Genomic DNA, 24,413 nt, shown 5'->3' with positions numbered 1-24,413 from the left:
CCATCCCACAGAAAAATCTATTCTATTCTAATAATCAATTCCAGGGCATCTTCTGGAAATTCAGGTCGCCTCGACTGTTATTCCTTTTGCTTATTTTTCGATTTTTATGTTATTATTAATTCCTGTTGCGTTTAATCACGGGTGTTGCTGCTCCATCACCAGTCTTGGTTTTCGTGACCCCAAAATATCAGTCCCGCTGCTTTTTACATTCTGTATTCATTTGTGCAACGCTTCCCAAGCTTTTTGGGCCGCGGACACCTGTTTGTGAACCCCAGTTTTTATGGAACCCCATCCTATGTTGTATTAATTTCTTTGCCTTAACAACAAAAACGCTTCCCAAACTTTTTGGGCCAGGGACACCTGTTTGTAAACCCAAGTTTTCATGGAACCCCATCCTATGGCGTATTAATTTCTTTGCCTAAACAACAAAGAAGGATAGTATTTTATTTACAACACAAACGACATTAATGTGGTGAATCAGGTTACTTTTCACTGCACAATTTATCAATTCTCGGGGCAATTTGTGACAAGCAAACTTGTAGGTCGGACTCTGCAGGAAGTCTCGACCTGTATTTTGTCATCGTATTGGTAAGAGCTGAAAAAATAGTCGTTGCAACAAGCAATGAAATTTTAATTGCCTCGTTCTCTAACAGCAATGGCTATTCATCCACAACACTCAACCGAAAAATGCAAAGGATCCCCAGGGTCAGCGGACCCCAGTTTGGGAAACCCTGCATTGGTGCATTTTATGTATGTTAGAAAAATAAACTAATGATTACTGATTTCAAGTGCTGGTTCACTAGTCAATAATGCGAAGTTGGATGCCTAACAAGACTTGGGATTCGTCTTTCACATATATTTAAAGGGGTGAATAAAAGAAAATGACTCTATTAGCTCCTTTCTAAAGACCAGACCATGTAAATAGACAACCGGTAAAACTCTCGAGATGCATGGTCGTAGTTTATGGGACGATCCCATTAACCACCCTACTAGTTGAATTCAGTCCCGGTCTATCACACTGATCATTTATTATACAGATGTTCCTACAAATAAACAAAAGATCACACAGAATTTGAAATATAATCAAAACAAACATTTTTTGACTGAAGGGACTTAATAGATTATACAGGCCAAATGGTATACTGGGCTTTATGTTGCTAATTTAATTTTGTATCATAAAGTTATTAGAAATAAATATTCCACTCTCACAATAATCAAAATAGCATATAAAGCAAAAGTCAACACCTTTACTACTTACAGGAATCAATGACAATTTCAATAATGAATTGATATCACGAGTTACCATTCTATTCGTTTCAAACAGGAAAAACAATAAGACTGATTGGGAAAGCAGGTATTATATATACAATGTCATACTCAAAAGTCGAAGGAGGAAAAGATGAGAGATAATATCCACTCGACCAGTCTGCAAGCGTAGAGAATATTATATTGTTTTTCTCAGCCAAAGATTGCTGTCAATAATGAGCTGTAGATGATTCAGATTTGAGACATCGCACACAAACAGCATATTTCGCTTCACGAAATTATACTTTAATGTATAAAAAATATGTATATTGAACCGAAACATAACATGGAGTTTTCTCCTACAATATGATTGCACATATGTATTTATATATTTCATTTCACATTAGTGAGAGAAACCATTGAATAAGGTTTAACAACAAATGCAATTTGATGAATAAAAAAAAGAATTATTCTATCTTTGGCAAAACGATCAAAATAAAATCTATTACCCCATAAGCTTCTTAGTACTCCTGTAGTATGTGTATCAGGTTAGGGTTCGGCCATAATTTTATTCCGATTTTCCTTATTTTAGTTCTAACACGTGTTCAGGGACTGTCTGTGTTAGCTTAGTGAATATCACCCTGTTTATAGGACTCAGTCCCTTTACACAAATTGATGTAAAGTAGGCTAACTTTACCTCCATATAGGTACACGCATCTCTGGAGCGCCAGAGAAATGTAATTCTTAGGACTGGGTTTATGAGGGAATCACTTTAACAGATAACTGGATAAAATTAACCAGTCAACCGCAGCATGACTTTCGCATAAGTGTTATAATTTGAGCCTATTTTTCGGTGCTTACCAAAACAGATAGTGATATTCTCTTGAATTAAAATGCCACAGGTGTAAATTTACAATGAACTAAGATTAGGTATAAAAGTTGACAATCAGAATATATCTTATAAAAAAAATAGTTGTAGTGGATGAAAATTGCAAAAGCCGATATAGTAATAAAAGTCAAAATAACATAAATAATTAAGTAATACAATCCTTCTGTATTGTGAATATTCTACACATAGAATATTCAGGTATATTCTATACGGGACACTTGTTCATGCCCCCAAACAGTACCTAGGCAGCCACTGATATTCAACAAGATGCTACTATTTTTTAAATGTGCTCGACAAAAAAAAAATACAGGCAGTAAATAAATTGGATCTTGAAGATTTTTATATCAGTCTAAAAAAGGCATGAGACTGTTTACCAAAAACTGTACATAAAAACAACAATAAAGTTGAATCAGGCACTGCTAAGAACAAATGAACAATACCAAATATAATGATTTGAATAAAACACTAAAAAAACATCCTCTTCAAGATTTGATAGGTAGATATAAAAAACGACTCGAAATCATTAAATATGACATTCTTCTACAAAATTGTAGTGGCCGCCCACGAAACACTTTGCAACATCCTAAAATTTGATACAAAAATGATCCGAGCTTATGAAAATTTTGACAAAAATTACATGTTTTTTTTAATAGGTATAGGGCAAAAAAACTACAAACTCGTCTATTGATACCACATATTAACGCACGTCTTGTAATTGAAAAATGTTCTCAAACATATATTTTGGAAGCTCGTAGCAAATAAAAAATAAACTATTTTATGAGTCCGCAATGAACTTGGTACACAGATAACTTGACTCTGGAGCACATTCTCCAAAACTTGTGAATTCTACATGCTTTTTCACATTGGGCCACATTTTCATGTAAATGTAGTAGAGAAAGCAAGGATACCTGGAAGCAAAAAAATTCCAAAAACCTGTTGCATTATTTTCAAAGGCAAGCCTAACAGCCTCCCCATCCTCAAAAAAATGACTGTACCGATTGCGAAAGAAACGCATCAAATCATACAATGAATGTTTTTCGTGTTTTTTGTCTATAGCAATACGACAGATTGTTGTAGCAGTGACAATTTTTTCTGTTTCGTCCATTTTGCCCAAATCATCCTCAGATATCTTGAGAGATTCAATCCATCCGTTTTTAGAGAATACGAATTCACCGGACATTTTATATTTTCCACGTAAATCATCGTCATATTTTTTTTTATATCCATCTTTAAATCGATCTTTCATCTTGAAATACCCAAAGACATTCAATATAAACTGACACTTTTTTGACTCTGACCAGAAAAAGGGATGACTCAGCATTTCATCAAAACCATACTCTCCATTGTACATCTTAATCACTAAATCAAAAGCTAAAATTGGTTCTTTGCAGCACAAAAAGTCAGTCAAAGATTTAATTCGTTCAAGAATATTATTTTCTTGCTCTACCTCAGTATTTACGCTATTTGCTTTTCTTTGCTCATCTATTAAAATACGTAATAAAGCAGATGCGTTCACTATGTTCTTCTGTTGACATTTAGCTTGCAGCTCACTGAATGATTCGACATTTGGAGAAGTTTCATGGTCCGATACAAGACCATTAGAAAGGGTATGCAGTGCCAATCGTGCAAAACATTTCATGCTATTAATGTTGTTACAGGAAGCAGGGTTTGCAAATGCGATCTGCTTTTGGTCTTCAGACAAATAAACACATGAAGAATCAATGTGTCCAAAACTCGCTTGTTTATCATGGATATACTTCAAACAATGTGTCATTTTTAGAAGTAACTCAATGCGAAATGCAGTAGAAATTTTACTGTGCAAGCATTTTTCATTGTTTGTACCATGTATTTCACTTTGAGAATCTTTAAGCTGAGACTGCATTTTCACAAATTCTCTAATTGACTTGTGATAATGGACATCACTTTTCAGTATGTTATGTTCATGTTGCTCGAGCAAGGGACTGTCTTTTAAAAATGTGGTAAAATGATAGATGAGTTTTAATTCACAGCGACTTGTAGATTCTACTTTCCATGAGTCCACTTGCATTTCAGAATTTTCGTTATTCTCAGCCATTAGATATAATTCTGTTTACAGTTTGTTAATAAATATATTGGTATGCTATATTCTGAAAATAAATTTCACAAAAATTTGTTTTTCAAAACCATTCTTTACAAATTACTTCTGACATGATTTCACAAAAATTGAATTATTATTAAAATAAACAAATGAAACTGACAAGTTTATCCTCTTTTCATAAAGAAAATCAAAGTAGCATTCTGTTACCATATAAATTTATTATGCCACCATGGATACTCAGTTGATATATGTTTGCAAACTTACGCTCAAGTGACAGTAAGAACAGAATATTTTAAAATCAACTTTTGAAAATGAGAATTATTAGTGGTAACATCTGAATATTTGATAAGGAAATAGATTTTAAGCAACTACTACTTAAGGTTAGAAATTTTCACTGACAGTAATAATAAATTTACAAACACTAGAATATTCCACAATTGTATTAACTTTTGTAAATGAAAATTATTAGTGATAACAGCATGAATATTAGATAAGAAAATAGATTATTATAAACTGCTACCTAAGGTTTAGAGCAGGGGTGCACAACCTGCGGCGTACTTTCGTTATTCTCATCCATTTGAAATACTGTTTACAGATTGTTAATGGGTAAATAAATTGATATGCTATATTCTGAAAAATTTTTTTACGATAATTTGATTTTCAAAACCATTCTTTACAAGTAACTTTCACAAAAATTCATACCAAAACGATCATGCTAAAACAGATTGGTCTTATCTGACAAACTCACTAAGCAAAATTTTTAATTTGCTACGATATCAAAGAAATCAAGAAATATCTGGTACAAATAAATGTAAATTACATGTTGAACTAAAGCAGTGGTTTCCAAACTTTTTGAAAAAAATTCCATGGCGGACCCCTTGCAATTTTTCAATGATTCCCGGCCTTACAATGCAAAACCGGCACTAAAGTAAAACATTAAAAGATCAAAAAAATCAAAGCACCGTATAGTGAAACGAACAAAAGAATATAAAGCGCCAGTCTGTTTCGATATTTAGTAAAATTGCAAAAATGCAGCATGAACTGCGACTCTGCAGTTAGTAAAGCTGTTAGCTGTAGTGGATGAATAGAACTTTTTCTGTGATATCACAGCACAGGGTCACGTCTCTGTGAAATCACAATGGGGCAGCGTGATCGAAACAGAAAGTGAAAAACCAGTGTCTCCAGCGATGATAGCAAAGCAGCAAAATACAACAAATGTGTATTTGCAAATTTAAGCACCTAATTTTTGTATTATCAAACTATTAGCCATATTACGGATTTGATTCGCGTACCCCACAAAAGTGCTTCACAGACCACAAAAGGTCTGCGCACCCTAGTTTGGGAACCACTGAACTAAAGCAGCCTTTAACCTCCTTTCATCAAGAAAATTAAATTAGCATTTTATAAACATATAAATTTATTATGCAACCCAGTTAATATAAGTTTGCAAGCATACGCTCAAGAGACAGTAAGAACAGAATATTTTACAATCAACTTTTGAAAATGAAAATTATTAGTGATAATAGCCTGAATATTAGATAAGAAAATAGATTATTATAAACTGTTACCTAAGGTTTGGAGCTTACACTGACAGTAAAAATACATTTACAAACAGTAAGATAAAAGTTTGGTGAACAATTATATTCAACATTTGAACTAATTAGAACGATTAAAAATTAAACTCACTCTCTGCACTAAAACTTATAACCAACAGATTGGTATGTTGAAATACTACATCATAATAATTCTCTTCAATGTTTCAACAGAACAAATGGAAAATCTCTGAATAAATTCAAATTTCAGTTTTTCAATAGTCTGGTGTTGATGAAGCACGACAACAAATTGCAAAAATGGGCCAAAACACTTTTGTGTGCTTGATGCATTTGAATACACTAACACAAGGGCGTACAAAAATGTTTTCACGATTGCTCAAATTAAAAGGTTAAACAGGTACTAAATGACTCATGATGAATGACTGCGTCTTTTCTTATTTGCAAATATTCATTTTAATCTTGTCTATTCTGAGGTTGCAATATATCGCCATTTCCAAGTATAACCTTTGTTTCCTGAAATAAAGAAAAAGAAGATATAACAGTGTGGTCAGAAGGTTGTTATCATGTCATTTCACTATGAATATCATATATGGGCCACCTACAGGTGGTAGTTATATATGGTAATTTGTAACAGCTGATACGATTGGCTGGGTAGGACATAAAATATTTATTAGATTGCTTTTTACTGTCACTTTCCTACCGGTAATGTAATTCCAAAGTGCATTTTTGTTAATATCAATGCTTGACTGTGACTTTTGTAAGATTACGATAAGACTGGAAAAATGATTACAGTGCTTCAAGAATAACCTGTGCATTTGGAAGTTCCTCCAATCCCTGTTGCAAAATCTTTTTAACCTCAGGTTTCATGCATTGGACTCCGAATATCAACTCTCTCAGGACATTTTTTAAAAGTTCACAGACTGCTTCAGCATGGTGCCTTGTTACAATGATAGAAGGATCATTTTCACTTATATTCAGCGTCTCAACCTAAAAATAGATAATAGGAATTGTTATATTATTTATGTTGATAATATTACTATAACAATTATTCAACAGATTGAACAATAAGCCTGTGAAAGCAGTTGGCTTGATGGCGGAAGACATGAGATGCCACCTTATGATACTTAGAAGTTCATTACTTGTACTTCCCAGATTCTTCCCATTTATCTTTTCTGTGTGTATAGCTCTATTTTTGTGATTGATTCGAAATAAAATCCAACTATATATCTACTCCTTTTGACCCATATCAAAAGAATCTATTGTTCTGTTTCGAATTTGAAGTCTCACAAACCAACCTGTATATTCTTTTTTCTCAATGTTGAGCTAAATTCATGAATATTTTCTACAGAAAGCATGCAATTGCTCAGATCCACTTTTTTCAAGCAACTTCTTTGCAGCAGACTGGCTACTTCAGTAATTCCGTCCTCAAGCATAGGATTGCGCGACATATTCAATTCTTCAACCTATAACAAAAAGCTTATTGCATGAGTGTGTCTGGGAAACTGGGTTTCGGTACGCTTGTTCGGCGATTCCTGCTGGAATAACTTTACGTGATGAAGTATTTCCATTACCAAGTTTTTAATTATGTAAAAATTACTAAAACAAATTACTAAAAATTTCACTCCAGATATCCACACTCTCATGTTTAGCTTAGCTATGTGTAGTTTCGCACAGATATAAGTTTTATTGGAACTGTCACTGACAGTTTTACCTTAAGATCCCACTTTGCCAAAAAATTGTTGTATCACCACAGATGCCTTCTACTTATGGGAATATCTCAGGTTGTTGATTTTACGCTCAATATTTGCATAAACGTCAACATTATGTATGAATATATACTAATAAATAACATAGACATAATAATTATGTCTAATCTACTGATAAAATGTAGCTCAGCTTTATCCACGAGTGGAGAATCATAAGTGTACATGAATAAATAGGAAATCAATCAATGAAGGAGGGAATTCGCAGCGACAATATTTTGTGACAGAGCTTTGCTTAAAATTATAATCAACCGTCTTAGACGACCTTATTATGGTGATGAGTCATACCGTATCTATTTCTTAATAAAAACAATTTTTTTTATCTGTATCTGGTTGTTATATAAAGTCTGATATGGGAATGACTTGGGTTTTTGAAATTTCAAAGTTGCAATTTTAGTTTTGGAAGATTTTCCCCGTTGAGACTCACTTTTGTTCCACAACGATATTATGGCACAGCAGCGGTTATTTCTACAAGGTGTATTGGTATTTAAGTTATCGTAGTGATTCAAAACACTTTGCAATCCAAGCGAATTTTTTGTCCTTGAGTACGTCAATCAAGACGGAGACATGTTTCGATAACTACCGTATGTGTAGTTGTTCTATTTTTGCAATTTATGTTGCTATAACCAGCAGCGCACTCGAGGTTGTTGGTGGTTGATACCCATTGCATGTCCATAAGATATAACCTTAAAACTCCTATGCGCAACAATTAAGCGAAAAATGTATATTCTGTTAATTGAAGGCAGTTGCATTTTCTATAACCTTGCACAAAATTAGCTTCACCCTTTTGAAGTTCTGGCTGCGCCCTTGATTTTAACTTTTCACGCTGGGTTTGGGCAAAAGAGTAATATAGGGGTTCAGCAGACTTGCAAAGGATAGATCATCTCATATTCAACAAAATTTTAAGAGTGCCATTATGCTGCAAATAATTGATTTCATAACACTGTACTCAGTGTATATATAATAACTCACCATATTTCTCTTTTTTCCAATTGATACACTGAATGCCTTCATGAGCTTTTTATTCAATGTGCAACCTGCAATGTTCAGATTTTTTACTCCGAAGTTGACCACTGCGTTACCAAGTTCAGCCATTCCTTCAGAACCAAGAGTTTCATTGTAGCTGACGTCAAGTTTTGATATCTTTAATAAAAATGGAAAAGTTTTCATGGTATCAAGGGTCCATACTCTCTGCAACATTATATTTGAAAATATTGCAAAGCTTAAACCATGTACGGTACCGCTATTTTATCATGCTCAAACTTGGGCGAAATTCAAATTTAGGACATCAAGAATTCAGATAATCGAAATTGCTTATATAAGTAAGCTTAATAGAACTTTTATAATTATTTATTTGAGTAAAATCTTCAATTAAGAAAGAAAATGATTATATATATCTGCTAATTTTACAGCATAATACGATTTAACTGTAAAAATTCACCAAATCAAAATGGATGCAATTTCACTGGAATTTACCCCATAAACTTGTATGATTAATCTCACAACAGTTAATAAATAAGAGAATGTTCAGTTTGGACTGTATTTAATTCTTGATTTTGGAACATTGATCAAAGTAACTTAAAATATATGAAAGTTTCTCTTTAGTGACTTTTTTATGAGTTTTAAGAATTCCAGAGGTTATTGTATCAATCTATAACAGTATAAGCTAAAGCACCAAATTATAATTAGTCACTTCATGAAATATATTTTCTGAAGAGGCTGAACCTTATTTAGTTTGAAGGTCTGATTACGACCATTTCGTAAAAATAGATGAGTAGCCCTGATTTATATCAATATAACAGGGGTAGCCAATACGTCAATCGCTACATCTCGAGTAGAAGATCGCGTCGCCACGCATGAGAATATGGTAACATATCTCCAAATATTGTCTTTAACAAGTTTCATGCAGCGCATGTTGTGTGCTTTTAAAACAGGAATAATACAGCACTGTGCACGCGCAAGTATACACATATATTATTCATGCCTGGGCAAGGCCGATAGAGCATATTATTACGTAGTTTCGCCGCTGACAATTTCAAGAAATAAACTGGCCGCATATTGTGTGCCTTGACTGATAAACGATCCTACCATAACTTCTGCAAAATGCTAAAGTATTTGTCTCGCTCGAAGTGGCATTAGAATGCCCAATTCTTGCTATTTCCAAATGAGAAATTTGTAAATTAGAAAGTTTGGTCAGTCGTGTAACATTTATAATTTGGGAATATTTATTTTTTGCTGTTTAGATATTACGTGAATATTTGGCGAGGTTTTTTGAGGAATTTTCAGCACTTACGACTGAAAATTAGGCAGGTCTTAATTTTGAATTGTATGATTTAAATGAATCATGTTGAAGCATTTACTACGAATTTTTATGGCGATTTCATTAAGAATATGCCTCAAAGAACCGAGCTTATTGGCAGCGGCGGATTTTCTTTTATGTGCGTGTGCAGTTATCTGCATATTCAAACTCATTTGTTTTTGTGTATTGTACCTCATTACCGATCAGTCGATCTCAATCTTTTAGTAGGTTGGCCACCCCTGCAATATAACATAACAACATACTTTTGTATTCCTAGTGCCTGAACTTTGCAAGCTCTCTAGCTTTTTCTTGGTAACTGCACAGCATCTGACGTGTAAATTCATCAGCTCAGAATTTCCACACATTTGTCCAATAATCGTGAATCCTTCATGTGTGATTTTAGTGTTCCCACTTACATCTAGAGTTGATATCTAAAAAAAATCGAAATTCCATCAAAAACCTGGGTCTTACTACAGTAGACATCATCAGGACTTCCCCAATATCTTTACAAAAATATTCAATTCTGGTTCATATTTCTATATCCTTCAACGTGAAAAAACTACAGTCTTACAAAACCACTTGAACAATAACTCCTGGGGTAATTCTGAGGGGCCACATAGACTAAGTAAGCTTATAAAAAAAAAATTTGTTGTTGAAATTCTTTAAAATATTTTATAAGCTAGTGATAGGACTTGATAACTTAAATTTGAAGATGTAATATTCTTAATACCTTACCTGTTTGTGCTGATACGAACCAAATAAATTTGAGAGTTTGTCGTCAGTTAAATCACAATCAAACAAATTGATTGATTTCACAGGCAATATGTGAAGAATTTCGCTGAGCTTTTGAAAGCCCTCCAGTCCCAGTTCACTGTTGTGACTCAAAGCCAATACATGAAGTGAATATTCCAAATTCTGAATAATATTAAATGATTTGGATTAATTTTTTCTCGAATCATTTCAATGGTCACTGAACTTTAAAACTGTTAACAAAGGCATCTTATACACTGATTAGCAACTTGGACATAAATATGTTGACTTTGCATTTAAAGTTACGGTTTCAAACTCCCAATTTATTGTCAAGGAATTGTGACGCTTATAAACGATGTTTGTATTTTCCTTCCAACTGCTTTTGGTCAACAAATATTTTTTCAAAGTACAAAGTTTTATTTAAATATCTACCAAGCTTTTAATATCTCCAAGTAACTGATCCACATCTTTATTTTCAAGCTCAACTGCCTGAATCGTTAGTGATTCTGTTTCCGATTTAGCCAGAAGCTTCAGCAAGGATTGAGAGTAGATTTTCAGGTTTTTCATTCCCCAAATACTTATTTTTGCAATCTGGAATATGATAAAATTTTTTAACTGTTATACAGATAACTTTACTCAATATTTCATCAATTAATCTTTATGTAAAAACAAAAAAAAATCATTCTAGAATTTCAAGCATTGACCAGCATAAGACGAAGAGTTTTCAAGTAATTAGCATAGCGGTGTTCGACACCGTAATGTTATGAATGTTATAAACATGCTTGCCATCAAATTGTTTATTGACCTGCATGGCTTCACAGTCTAAGATTTCTGAGAATAAAGTAATTATGTGCAGGAAGTATGCTGACCTCTTTGTCATTGCATAGGTTATGCATACCATCCATTTCATTCATGTGGAGCAACTCGTTAGCAATTCCAATATCACCCTTGACTGATAACTGATTAAATGCCTAGTTTGCTAGTTTGCTGTTTTATCAACTTTCTTTTCATTCAGTGGGATAAATATGAAAAAATATATAGTTATGTAATCTACATACCTTGCAGTTTGTCATTTCAAGTTTTTTAAAAAAATTGTTGAGATATTCAGATGTTCCACAATTTTGAACATTCAGCATTTCGAGTTTGTCCAATTTTGCGATGATTGTACAAAACACCTCGATATTCACATCATTCAAGATGTAATGTTTTATCGAGATATCTTTTACGGCCTCACAAATCACCTCTTTTTTGTCATCTCGATGCTTGTAAAGTACCTCAACAAGATCGTATGTGTCTTTTGCATCTTGAATATCACTTTTCAGAAGTCCTGAGGTGGAATAAAGAAGCTCAATTTTATTATGAACATATATGGGTAACCATTGCAAAGCATTGCATAACTGGTCCGTACTGGTTTAAAGAAATCAAGTGGTGAGTATTAGAGCTCGACCGATATCACTTTTTGTCACCGATAACGATATATCGGCCAACTAGTGACCGATAACCGATATTGACATACCGATATCTACAACTCGAACCCGCAGTAAATACAAATAGAAAGAAACATTCAGTTTCATTCAATCAAAAGTTTATGTTGAAAAATAAAGCAGTCCTACACAGTGCTTGCATCATTAATAAAAGTTTCCAGCAAATAATAAGAACATACATTAAGGCACAAGAGAAAAAAGGCAGTCAGTAAAAAGCTTATATAGGTCCATTTTGATCCATACAGTAGTAGGTGGGAGTAGGCTTGCACGTAATTTACGGAATTGTTTAGAGTTACGGAAGGGAAGTTACAAATTACGTAAAGTCGTAATTATTGGTCGAGCGCTTTCGCGTTTGAAACGTGCTCCTTCCAAGCAGTCAATTCCGTCGATTGTGAAAAATCAAAGTTTAACAAGTAGAAGAAGTTAGAGTTCCGGTATTCGCAGCCGTTTTGAGCCGGCATGACGCATTGCCACCCCAATTGAGCGTTTGGTTTCACGGTCAAAACGATATTATTATAAGCGTTATCACCGTAACGCAATTAGCACCGACAGACTTTTTTGTCTTCACGATTTGGTATCTTTTTTATTCGGCGCTGATAATGATAAATAAGAATGTGTGATAGTTGATTGTAATTCCGGAAGGCGTATTTTCCTTTCTCTCCGTGAAACAGACATGAAACGAATTTTACCGCCGCTATAAGCGCTCAAAGGAGAGGAGGCTAGGCTACTTTCTTTTCCCGACTCAATCACTTTTATTAATACAAATCACAGCGCATTAAAAAACAAAATAGCATTTATTAGCATTAATTTACAACAAGTTACGGGTAAGAATTTATCGCTGGCTAAATAATTATTATTTGATTTAAATTTATCGCAAATAATGTTATAACATTTAGGCCGCGAAATGATTTGATATAAAATGGAGCTTGGTAATCGGAATATCGTCAATAATTCAGCATCAATAATTATTATAAAATGCTAACTAGGTAGCAAAGTCGGATAATGTAAAAAAACGGAGCAATAACAAGTCTTCGTCGCGAGGCAAGCGCAGGTATAATCAAACGAGAAAATACGCTTGTCGTTGATTAATAACTTAGAAACCCGAAATTTTTATTCAATACGAAAGTCGGTTTTAAAAAAGGCAACTATCGTTTCATAAATATCCGTATACCATTATCTGTAATGATACAATTGATCGCATAAAATTGGGACGGTTAATTTGCGAACGTGATAAAGGAAAATCAAAGCAAACACAATTAAACAAGATAAAAATCAGAATAAATTTAAATTGAATTCACTCCTTGGTATTTGTCTTTAACATCTGTCGCCGGCGTGTAGTACTGTCGGTAATATGAAAACCAAACTTCGATGTCCCATTCGGAAAAGAAGTGGATTCGAATGGTTTTTATGATAGGTTTAAACGTGTGAAAAAATATATCGCAATTACGGGGTCACTACGTAATCAATTTTTCCGTAATTATGGAATTGATTTTTGTCGATTACGTGCAAGCCTAGTGGGGACGCAAGATATTCGAAGGCGAGGATTTTGCGCCGCACGAAGAGAGAAATATAGAAGAGAACTCTCTGTTCATTGAAAGGCAAAATGAGAGAAGCGTAAAAAAGGAAAACGCTCGGCCGCAGATATTTTTCGGGGAAAAATACTCATTTTTTAGAACGTGGAAAAGCGACTAACGCTGATATATATCGGCCAGATATATCGGCAAACACGCAATATCGGCCCGATATATCGGTTGGCCGATATATCGGTCGAGCTACAGTGAGTATGGGACATTATGTGGTAGTGCTGAGAAAGCGTTGGACATCATTTGGATTGATTGAGTCGATTAGTGGTTCCAGCAAGATTAGGCGATGCCACAAATATCAAATCACACCCTTGACTGATTGAGAGAGCGATTTTAGAAAAGACTGATCAGCAAGAACTGTGACCTCAAGCGGGAACCTCATTCATCTGACTTGAAAACCTCAGATTTTTATCTGTGGGAGTATCCAAAGGACAATGTGTATCAGAACATTCCTTGGGTAGCAAAAATAAAAGTCCCCATAGTGGAGCGTGTGTTAATGACAATTTTGCGCAACAAATGCAAGTCTGTCTCCAATGTGTAGGAGGTGATTTGGAACTCTACATAGAACAGGGTGGTCCAAGGTTGTCGGCCTCGCGGGCCACACTATTATTTTTGTACTGTTCGCGGGCCACAATAATGCCAAGAATAGGTAAACAGTGCAATACGAAGCAAACACTTTTATTGTTTAAACACATTGATTATCATTTATCAAGCTAAGAAACGCAAAAGCAACCAAAAAACTCATTAAAACATGCAAAAATCTTACTATATCTAGCGTAAGACTCCAATCTCTTGATAACGGAAAAAGAGGCAAAAATGTCCTTTTAAATTTAGATTGTCACCAACACAACTTGCAGACATATTAGGCAAGCATTGTGGTATCTCCCTACCCATATCCAGTCAAAAATCTGTTTGAATTGATCAAAATATCTGCATATTTATTCATTACCGAATGTAAGATACAGAATGGTAATTACTCAATTTTTTGACATATTGGCAGCAATTTTTGTAATACTGTTTAGGCTGGTTGCAAAAAACACCCGGCAGAAATTATATTGTTCAGCGATCACATTAATATTTAGTTATCAAACATAACCAACCTAGGCTAATAGGTTTCTCATTAGATTTTTAGTGTTTTATGAAGCCTATTATGTTAGCATATATTCCCGATAAAAAAAGGAAGCCAGTCTACAATTTAGACTAGCCAAGCAAACTATACAACTGCGCTAGTAGTCTCAGCTAGCCATAACATTAGTTAATTCAGTAACATTAATGATTGAACAATATGACAAAAGATTTTTCTGGTTATTTTTATGACAAAACAACACCAAATGTGATTTTTTGTCCCCGAATATTGCGACGCGGGCCACAGATAATGAAGCGGCGGGCCACTTGTGGGCCGCGGGCCTGGGTTTGGACCACCCTGACATAGAACATAACTTGTGTGCAAAGAGTTGTGGATTCCTGGTTTTGTTTGAACCCTGCATATTTTAATGCGATGGTCAAAGGTCCTACAACATTTTGAACCCTGACTGGCTGGATGTTTATTTATATCTATCATATCATAACGAAGGAGTTTGAGGGCAAATAATACTTGCCTTGTTAATTTTTAAAATGATTAAATAGCTCACATGTTTTGTAATTTGACAATATAATTTAGTGAAATTTGATAGCAGAGCCATTAAAATACTGCTGATTTTCGTTCAACTTACTTATGTGATAAAAGATTTTCGTCGTTATCTTTCATCAAGACCAAACAGAGAAATAGCCGTTTTATTTCGCCTTGCATATACTTCATTAGAACTTTGTTCAATATCTTTGATATCAAATAGACTTAAATTGAATTCTTTGCCTTTAAATTGCAAATTTTTGTTGTAATAACATTGGTTCTATTATGTTTCAAGTTTTTATATTTTTGTGTTGATATATAAAGATTCACTGGTTCGCAAACTATTTTTAAAATTTGCCAGGTACGTAAGCTAAAAAAGGTTGAAACCCACTGTTCTAGATTCTTCAATTTCCCGTGTATAATTAGTTTCATATCCCATTAGTTACGCTCTAACAAAATAATATATGCCAAGTTTCACATGTTTTAAAAATTACCTTCAATCGTGATTATCCACATGCAAAACGCAAATTTACTTTAATTTATACTGAATAAATTGTAATATATATCACCTTGTATATTAAAACCATAAACATATTGCTTGAACCACACTACTCAAAATATTGACTATTAACATATGACAGACTTACCATATAGACTTAGTTCATCTTCTTGTTGAATTTCTTCAACTTCAGTTGTAGGGATTTTGCTTCTGTAAACAAAGTTTATGTACATAAGAAAGCAAAGTAAGTTTTCTTGGCTGGATTTTGTATTGTTGGATTGTCACGTTTATCACCTATAATCACTCAAAATTAGATAATGGGATTTTAAATCCTCAAATATGGGTTGAAAAGCCGGATTTGTCCATCATGCTAAGATATGGAAATCCATTAGGAATTTATGAGTAGATTAACCGAGCAGTGCCTAAAAAACAAGATAATTTTACTGCCATAATGAGGTTGATTGCCATAATGCTATAATATTGAAATTCACTAGAAGGAATTTATGACTAGAATGACTGAGCAGTGATTCAAGGATAAGATCCCTTTTACTGCCATAATGAGGTTCAGGCTATAATTTTAATTGAAGAATCTCAGATCCTAGTCTTCGTATGTGTGAAAATTCAATCCTAATTATCATTTCAATTTAGGTGACATGAAAATTATGAGCCAAATTGTTTTCAAGATGCAATTTGTGCAACTTCTTTTGGCTTTTCTGGTCAAAGATCATAAGAATAAGATTTTATAATGATATTGTAAGTTAACCATGACGAATGTGCATTTACACTTAGACATTGGTCTTAACAAGGCTATGAAAAAATCTATGATCTGTTGATGTGAAACTTGTTCCATGGACAAATTCAGTCAGACACAGGATGGGTATTGATGGTAAGGATACAGCAATCATAATGAAGACTCATATATGAAACAAATCTATCATTATTTTTTGGTTATGTACATATTTTATCTAGAGCTCGACCGAGATATCGGCCAACCGATATATCGGGCCGATATTGCGTATTTGCCTATATATCATATCAGCCCAACCGGCCGATATATCTGGCCGATATATATCAGTGTTAGTCGCTTTTCCACGTTCTAAAAAATGAGTATTTTTTCCCGGGAAATATCTGCGGCCGAGCGTTTTCTTTTTTTCGCTTCTCTCATTTTGCCTTTCAGTGAACAGAGTTCTCTTCTATTTTTCTCTCTCTCTTTTATCTCTTCGTGCGGCGCAAAATCCTCGCCTTTGAATATCTTGCGTCCCCACTAGGCTTGCACGTAATTGACAAAAATCAATTCTGTAATTACGGCAAAATTGATTACGTAATAACCCCGTAATTGCGATATTTTTTCATACAATTAAACCTATCATGAAAACCATTTGAATCCACTTCTTTTCCGAACGGGACATCGAAATTGGTTTTCATATTACCGACAGTACTACACGCCGGCGACAGATGTTAAAGACAAATACCAAAGAGTGAATTCAAATTAAATTTATTCTGATTTTTATCTTTTGTGTTGACTGTGATTTTCCTTCATCACCTTCGCAAACTAACCGTCCCAATTTTATGCGATCAATTTTATCATTACCGACACTGGTATACAGATATTTATGAAACGATAGTTGCCTTTTTTAAAATCGACTTTCGTATTGAATATAAATTTCGGGTTTCTAAGTTATTAATCAGCGACAAGCGTATTCTCTCGTTTGATTATACCTGCGCTTGCCTCGCGACGAAGACTTGTTATTGCTACGTTTTTTACATTGTCCGACTTTGCTACCTAGTTAGCATTTTATAATAATTATTGATGCTGAATTATTGACGATATTCCGATTGCCAAGCTTCATTTTATATCAAATCATTTTAATAATCGACGAAATTGACTGCTTTGAAGGAGCACGTTTCAAACGCGAAAGCGCTCGACCAATAATTACGACTTTACGTAATTTGTAACTCGAAATAATTACATAATTCCGTAAATTACGTTCAAGCCTACTCCCCACCCACTACTGTATGGATCAAAACGGACTTCTATAAGCTTTTTACTGACTGCCTTTTTTCTTTTGTGCTTGGTTTTTTCAAACATTGCCTTCTGTTTTGTGCATTAATGTGTGTTCTTATTATTTGCTGTGAAACTTTTATCAATGATGCAAGCACTGTGTAGGACTGCTTTATTTTTCAACATAAACTTTTGATTGACTGAAACTGAATTTTTCTTACTAGTTGTATTTACTGCGGGTTCAGGTTGTAGATATCGGTATGTCGATATCGGTTATCGGTCACTAGTTGGCCGATATATCGTTATCGGTATCGGTGCCAAAAAGATTCAGATTCAGATTCAGATAATTTATTTCTATCATGCAAGAATTAACACAAAATTTAAAGCACGAAAAATTGACAAACGTGTATAATGACAATCGTAAAAAAATTAAATATACACATCAGAATTCATACAAGTGAGAGATTCATAGCAATAGATAAGGAGTCGCGAAAGACTGTGACAGTCATCGAGTCAGCGACACCTGTGGGCTGGAGATTTAGAGGGAATGACAAAAAAAAAAAAAAAAAAAAAAAAAAAATTATACAAAGTGATATCGGTCGAGCTCTAATTTTATCTCACCTTGGACTACTACCAGAATCTCCATCTGAAGTTCTTCTTCTCTTCACACCAGCAGTTCTAGATGAAGTATCGCCTTTAGAATAAAATATTGAATTATCACATTGCACAAGAAAAGTAACATAAATTAAGGATAGATCGAAGTTCTATATTCCTTTCATTATTGTACAGATTTTATTAAATTTATAATAAATTAATTCAGTTCTAAATTAAAATCATTACTGGTATATTTTATATTCTATGTTAGGCCACTAACACTTGTTTTCCGGTCTAAAATCTCTTTCATAATTATACACTTCAATTACCTATTCAAATATAGACTATACAAGTCCTTATACATAGAAATCACTGAAGTAATGGCTTAATTATGCTGCAAATGCTGTTTATATGAATAGCATTTCAGAAATGGGAGAACTTCAATATTAAAAAGGTAATCAAAATGGCACAAAAGGAAATGGTGGTCAAAATAAATATTTTTACAGAGTTTGATTACTACGTAATATTTACAACCAATTAATTATTTTGAATTTAGAGGTAGTTTGACTATTTGTTTAAATAAATAATTCAAACAACTCTAATATTAGCTAGCTATTAGCCTAAAATGTGAATAGAGGCTTCAATACACCTCACTCCCAAAATTTAATTTTGTCTAAATTTGAATACATTCTCTTATTTGTGCAGAGGCATGATATCCTCTTTTATGTAGATAATTTAAATCGTACAAATTTCATTAAAAGCAAAGCCTATCTTGAAGAACTTATCGCTCCAATAACGTTTTTGCCACATGCTAAAGATCTCTATCATAGTCATAATCAATACAAAAGAAAACGCTTGCAGGAGTAAGAAAATGTGCAAACTGTGTCAAGCAAAGATGATTATGGTCTTTCCAAGTTTTGTAGCTTTTAACGTAAGATTACGATCACTATAATGCTTTGTTTTTAATGAATGTGGAAATAATGTGAGAAATAAGCTGCATAAGTAGGATGGTATTTACATACCGGTAATTATCCCAAAGGAATGGAAAGTTGATTAGACAGCGCAAGCATATGGCGTACCACAGCCTCTCGTCCGGCTACCAATCCATGTTAAGTATGGGACTTCCAAAATATGAGTTACCGGTAGTTATTTGTTATCAAATGCATGGACTTGATGATGGAGGAAGATGTAGCCAGTCAGTGGTTAATTGAATCATACTACGACAATGTCTTCTATCAAAAATAATTATCCCCGACAAGATTCTAACCAGCAAATTCTCAGAGGGTTAGCAAGGGTGCAATGGCAAGCATATTCCTAACAATTAGAACCATGTGTCACACTGCCGCATGTTTGGATTGCCCTGCATTGTTGGAAAAATTCAGAATTGTTGGAATGTTATGTGAGAAGGTTTGGCACCAGTTTTTTGAAGTTATAGTCATATCTTTAAATAATTATATAGTTCTAGCTAAGTTGTTATCAGGTCGGCATGATGAACTTATTTAAATCAAGTTCTAAACTGTTTGACTATAGCCCCAAAGTTGAACTCTTGGCTCACCCTAATGTTGGATATAGCTGGCCGACTGTTCAAAATGACCACCTATGCCTTTTTAATGCTAGAATTGCCACTTTATTGTTAAGAATACAAACATGACCTGAGCGTGCCATGCATTTTAATGCTAAAATGACCAACAGAAAAGCAATTTTGCTACCCTTCTTATTGCAGGGCTATATGTAAACACCCTCTTTTTTGGTGTTAAAAATCATCGTCTCATTTGCTAGGTAGACTTATTAAGCAGGAAATACGGTAGCTGTTTTGTTGTTTAAAGGAAATAAGCAAAACACATCATGAAATTATATTCATCAAACCAGAGATCAACCTTCAAGGAGCGTATGACCGTTTCTATTGAGCAATTGCTGAAAATCCCAAACGTCAATATGTAAGAAATACAGCACATACAGTAATTAGTGGCTTTGCTTATATTTCAATGTCATGTTGTAGTTGATCATTTTAATCCATGACAAAAACTGGTGTAAATTATTACAATTACAATAGGTTGGGCAATCTCTCACCGCTACAATATGATTCTGACTGCCAGTGATTGCTCTTATGTATAAGTGTGTTATTCACAGAAGTCCGCGGCAAAAAATTAAATCTAAATAAACCTGGAAATATACCATTCATAACATTTTCTGACTCCAATGTTACCCCAACCATCCTTTGCCAAGACTTGAAAACGGTATGTTTCACCAGATTAATTATTTGTTATTAAACTATGGAAGATTCATTGACTAGTGTAACCTAGTGGCCGCTTGTACTTTTTACAGGCAGAGAGAAAAACATGATTAGAGAAAAAAACATGCAATTTGTCTTATTGCTTGCATTATTTGCAAACAGCAAAAGTAGATAAACGATACATAGTTGCAGTCTAGACCCACCAAAATTTTGTGTGACTTGGTCAAAGTTATTCGTTGAATATTTCAATTCTTCATACCAAGTAATTGTTTAGTTTCCAATGAACATGAGTATGATTGTTGAGTGAAATTGAGTGATTGAAGTGTGAAATTTAAATTGCTATACAGTGCCCGATATTGGAAATTGAAAGATATTATGCCAGAACAGGATTTGGCATAGAAAAAACCTGAATTTGTGTAAAAGTTTGCATTTCAATCAAAAGAATTTCTTTTTATTCTTAGAAACCGATGGTGGTTTAGTACTTCATCATAATTACAAGATTTTTTAACTAAAACTGCGAATTTGAAGCTGATGTTGCTCATAATACAGCGCTCCAGAAGGATGTGTAACAAAATGGAGGTAACTAATTTTGTTCACCAATTTTGCACAAGTTATGTAAGGGGCATGTATGCACTTGCCTAACACAGACAGTCCCTGAACTCATAATAGAACTAAAATAAGGGAAATCGAAATAAAATTATGGCCCAACTTTAACGTGGTACACATACTACGAGAGGACCTATAATGCTGCCCGATTATAACAATACGACTGACTTACCAGGCTGGGTTAATTTTGCAGCTTGCTCAGTTACCTCTTTATCTGATTGTTCTGCTTCTTTTCCAGTCATCAGGAGTTCACTTCTAAAACAAAATAACAGTGTGAAATTATTCTTTCTTTTTTGTCATCATTATATTTATATAAAGTTGGTTTTGCTATTTATTAATTTCAATAAATTTTCTTATTAAATCAAATTCAAATAATTATGCTTTGCTGGTTTAATTTCGTTGAAGCTTTTGACAATTATATACAGAGCAAAAACTAAGACTGAAATTATGGAGAATATTGAATACCAATGGATAATAGGAACCAACACAGAATCTCTACTAGAAAGTGACCAAAATAAATTTGTTTATTGGGGCATTTGGATTGGATAATTAATATTTCATACAAGATTTAAATAAATCATATCTGCAGACAAAACACTGAAATAAACGTTTGGGCATACGTTTTCGAAAGGGATACGAGCCAAATGGGACTTATTATAAAAGTCCATGAGAAGCTGATCATCCCAAATTGCTCTGTTCAGTCAATAGAGTAGAACTATTTTTACAGCATTTTGTCAATACGCTATCACATGCGTCAAATAAAATAAAATTGATTTTGTGTGATTAGCAAGGTGGAGTATAGTGTTTTATTTACTATTGTCATGGTCAAGTACATTTCGAACCAGAAGTTTTGGCCCACACAGATCCGAGTGCCGATATAAGTTTATTAACAGTTTACAAAGCGATAAAAACTCAAACACGGAGATAAAAAATTTCGTTAATTCATTATTCGGATGGAGTATTTTCCTATTGTATTTAATGGAATTCGAGGCGAAATTGAAATTTCCAACCAAAAAAAAACAACATGATCTGCCGCAAAAATGGATTTTGAATGAAACGTTTGGGGGACGAAAACAGAGACATACAAAACGAATGTATAGATTAAAAATTATAGGGAATTATCTGGTGCCCGATGCATATAGGTCTTATATTAAATTTACATTTTGAAAAATCAGAGATCACAGTTGTTTTGTTTGTGATGAAATTTTAAGTTTGACTCCAGCTGCTTTAATTAAATACAAATATTCAGACAAATGTTAAAATAACAAAATATTCAATGAGGTTGTTGCATTGTTGATAAATGCATTTCGCACTTGCAGTCACGCAGGCTTAAATGTCTGAGCCAAATCATCGTTGTGCAGAAATATCTCTAGGCCGTACAAATACCGTACATCAGTTCATACACTACACAGCCATGTCAAAGCAGGCCACTGCTGTGTGTGGGCTAATCATGGAAAATAATCTTTCTAATTCAACATTGCTACTGCCCAATACATTACACACATGCAAGTGGTGGGCATGGGATTTAATCTCCTAATGCTTTAATCAGTAGGCCATTATGCCATGCCTACTTATAAATTACAAATGTAAGTCATGTTTGAAAGTCACACTACTGTTTTATCTAACCTTGGGCTTTTAGCTTCTTTTGAAATCTCCATATTTTCTTCAGTACTCTCTGAATTGCTAATTTGTGATGTGGCCCCTTAGAAACGAAAATATATAACTACTAAAAAGCAATTATTTAGAACCTTAATAACTGTTTTAAGTTATTTAATATTGTCAAACAAATAGTAAATGAATAACCTGAAAACAATTATATTTACATACTTCAATATTTTTCAAGCAAATATTTTCAGATACTCTAGATTTATTACAATTTCTGATATCCCAGCAAAGTAAAAATCATTTTTTGAATAAATAGTTATTTTAATAAACTATAATACAATTGAAATACAAAAACTGTTAAAAAAATCTTATGGTTCAATGTGCTGCAAGATGTGCCAACTCCAGCAGCTAAACAGCAAATTTTAGAAACCATAAATTCCAGTCATTTTTGAGATTGAAAATGAGAATAAAAATAATAAATAAGAATTATATGAGGAATTAGACAGAACTAATGCAACATTGATTGTTACTCATTTATCATTGTATAATTCCATATGAAAAATATCTAAGATTTACCAAATTCTGATTCTGAAGACAAAGTTGGATTTTTTTTGAGAGTTACATTAGTTGCTTTATCTGCAGGTTTTCTTTGACTTTCGAGTGTTTTTATTCCCAGCTTAATCTTTAGTTTCTGTAATGAGTAAACTGCTTTATATGTATTTATCACCAAATGGTCATGATAATAAATGGCCGGAATGGTATCTATTAATTACCATGTTAGTAGTCAATGATATGTTAACATTGAAACCACAAATACTTGCTAAATAATACAGATGCCTAATCTAAAAAGTTTTCAATTAATTGAAAAACTTTCCAAACTTGCGTACATAATGCCATCTTTGACAACTCACTAAACTGACAGTCCACACTTGATTGATCGCATTTCATAAAAATAATTATTGTGAAATACTAGCAAATCCAATTCACTCCATAATTTTAGATCTTTGCTTGGCGAAACAGAAACACGAATAAATCTTGGTGATAACTTAACACTTTTTTTCCGCTGTATACAATCGACTTTATGTACCATTTTATAATATGTAATGACGAGTTAACCAAACGTACAAGGAACACCCCCAATATCTCTTTAAAAAGCTTATTTTCGCGTCTTCCTACTAAAACGCGCCCAAATGACATAGGCGAAACCGTTCGACCCTACGCGTGTAAGAAAAGAGAAATTTCAAAAAATTTTGAGAGAACGTTTCACACTCTTATCGCTTCGACGAACACGTGTTACAAAAAAACGAAATTCCAAGCGCTCTTCTGAAAGAGAGTTACGTCACCTTTGCAGAAAAACCAGACTCAGCTTCGCAAGCGAAGCGAAACGCGAAATAATCAATGATATGTGAGAGCATGTCCACGATAGTTTTCTGGAATCTTTGTTTGTTTATTATGTGCGCGAAATTGTTTCCCGCTCGTTCAAATGACTTATTTTTGAAGTAATGACAAATACTTTCGTGTATCTCTAAGCTTTGAAATACCTACACAAATAAAATTCACTTAGTAGTAAAATAGAAAATTTACAAAAAAACAAAATGTTGACAGATCAAGCACGGTTCATA

At 33.7% G+C, this 24,413-nt stretch overlaps 2 protein-coding genes across 2 annotated transcripts in view; both read right to left on the bottom strand.

Moving 5' to 3' along the window:
* Positions 1–24,413, bottom strand: part of LOC120330659 (uncharacterized) — a 313,252-nt gene that overhangs the window by 184,000 nt on the left and 104,839 nt on the right. The window lies entirely within an intron of this gene.
* The window catches only part of LOC120332073 (uncharacterized), a 60,838-nt gene continuing 39,040 nt past the window's right edge, over positions 2,616–24,413 (bottom strand). The window contains exons 5-17 of the mRNA XM_078113742.1: positions 23,368–23,482; positions 22,813–22,888; positions 21,359–21,441; positions 18,375–18,447; positions 15,900–15,961; positions 11,635–11,903; positions 11,009–11,167; positions 10,562–10,741; positions 10,090–10,257; positions 8,500–8,670; positions 7,060–7,227; positions 6,572–6,751; positions 2,616–6,277 (exon numbers count right to left, since the gene is read on the bottom strand). Coding sequence (XP_077969868.1) covers positions 6,218–6,277; positions 6,572–6,751; positions 7,060–7,227; positions 8,500–8,670; positions 10,090–10,257; positions 10,562–10,741; positions 11,009–11,167; positions 11,635–11,903; positions 15,900–15,961; positions 18,375–18,447; positions 21,359–21,441; positions 22,813–22,888; positions 23,368–23,482 — 1,764 coding nt within the window. The 3' untranslated portion in view covers positions 2,616–6,217. The remainder of the gene's footprint in view (positions 6,278–6,571; positions 6,752–7,059; positions 7,228–8,499; positions 8,671–10,089; positions 10,258–10,561; positions 10,742–11,008; positions 11,168–11,634; positions 11,904–15,899; positions 15,962–18,374; positions 18,448–21,358; positions 21,442–22,812; positions 22,889–23,367; positions 23,483–24,413) is intronic.

Source organism: Styela clava, chromosome 6, assembly GCF_964204865.1.
Source record: "Styela clava chromosome 6, kaStyClav1.hap1.2, whole genome shotgun sequence".
NCBI lineage: Eukaryota > Metazoa > Chordata > Ascidiacea > Stolidobranchia > Styelidae > Styela > Styela clava.
This window is presented reverse-complemented; position numbering and strand designations above follow the sequence as displayed.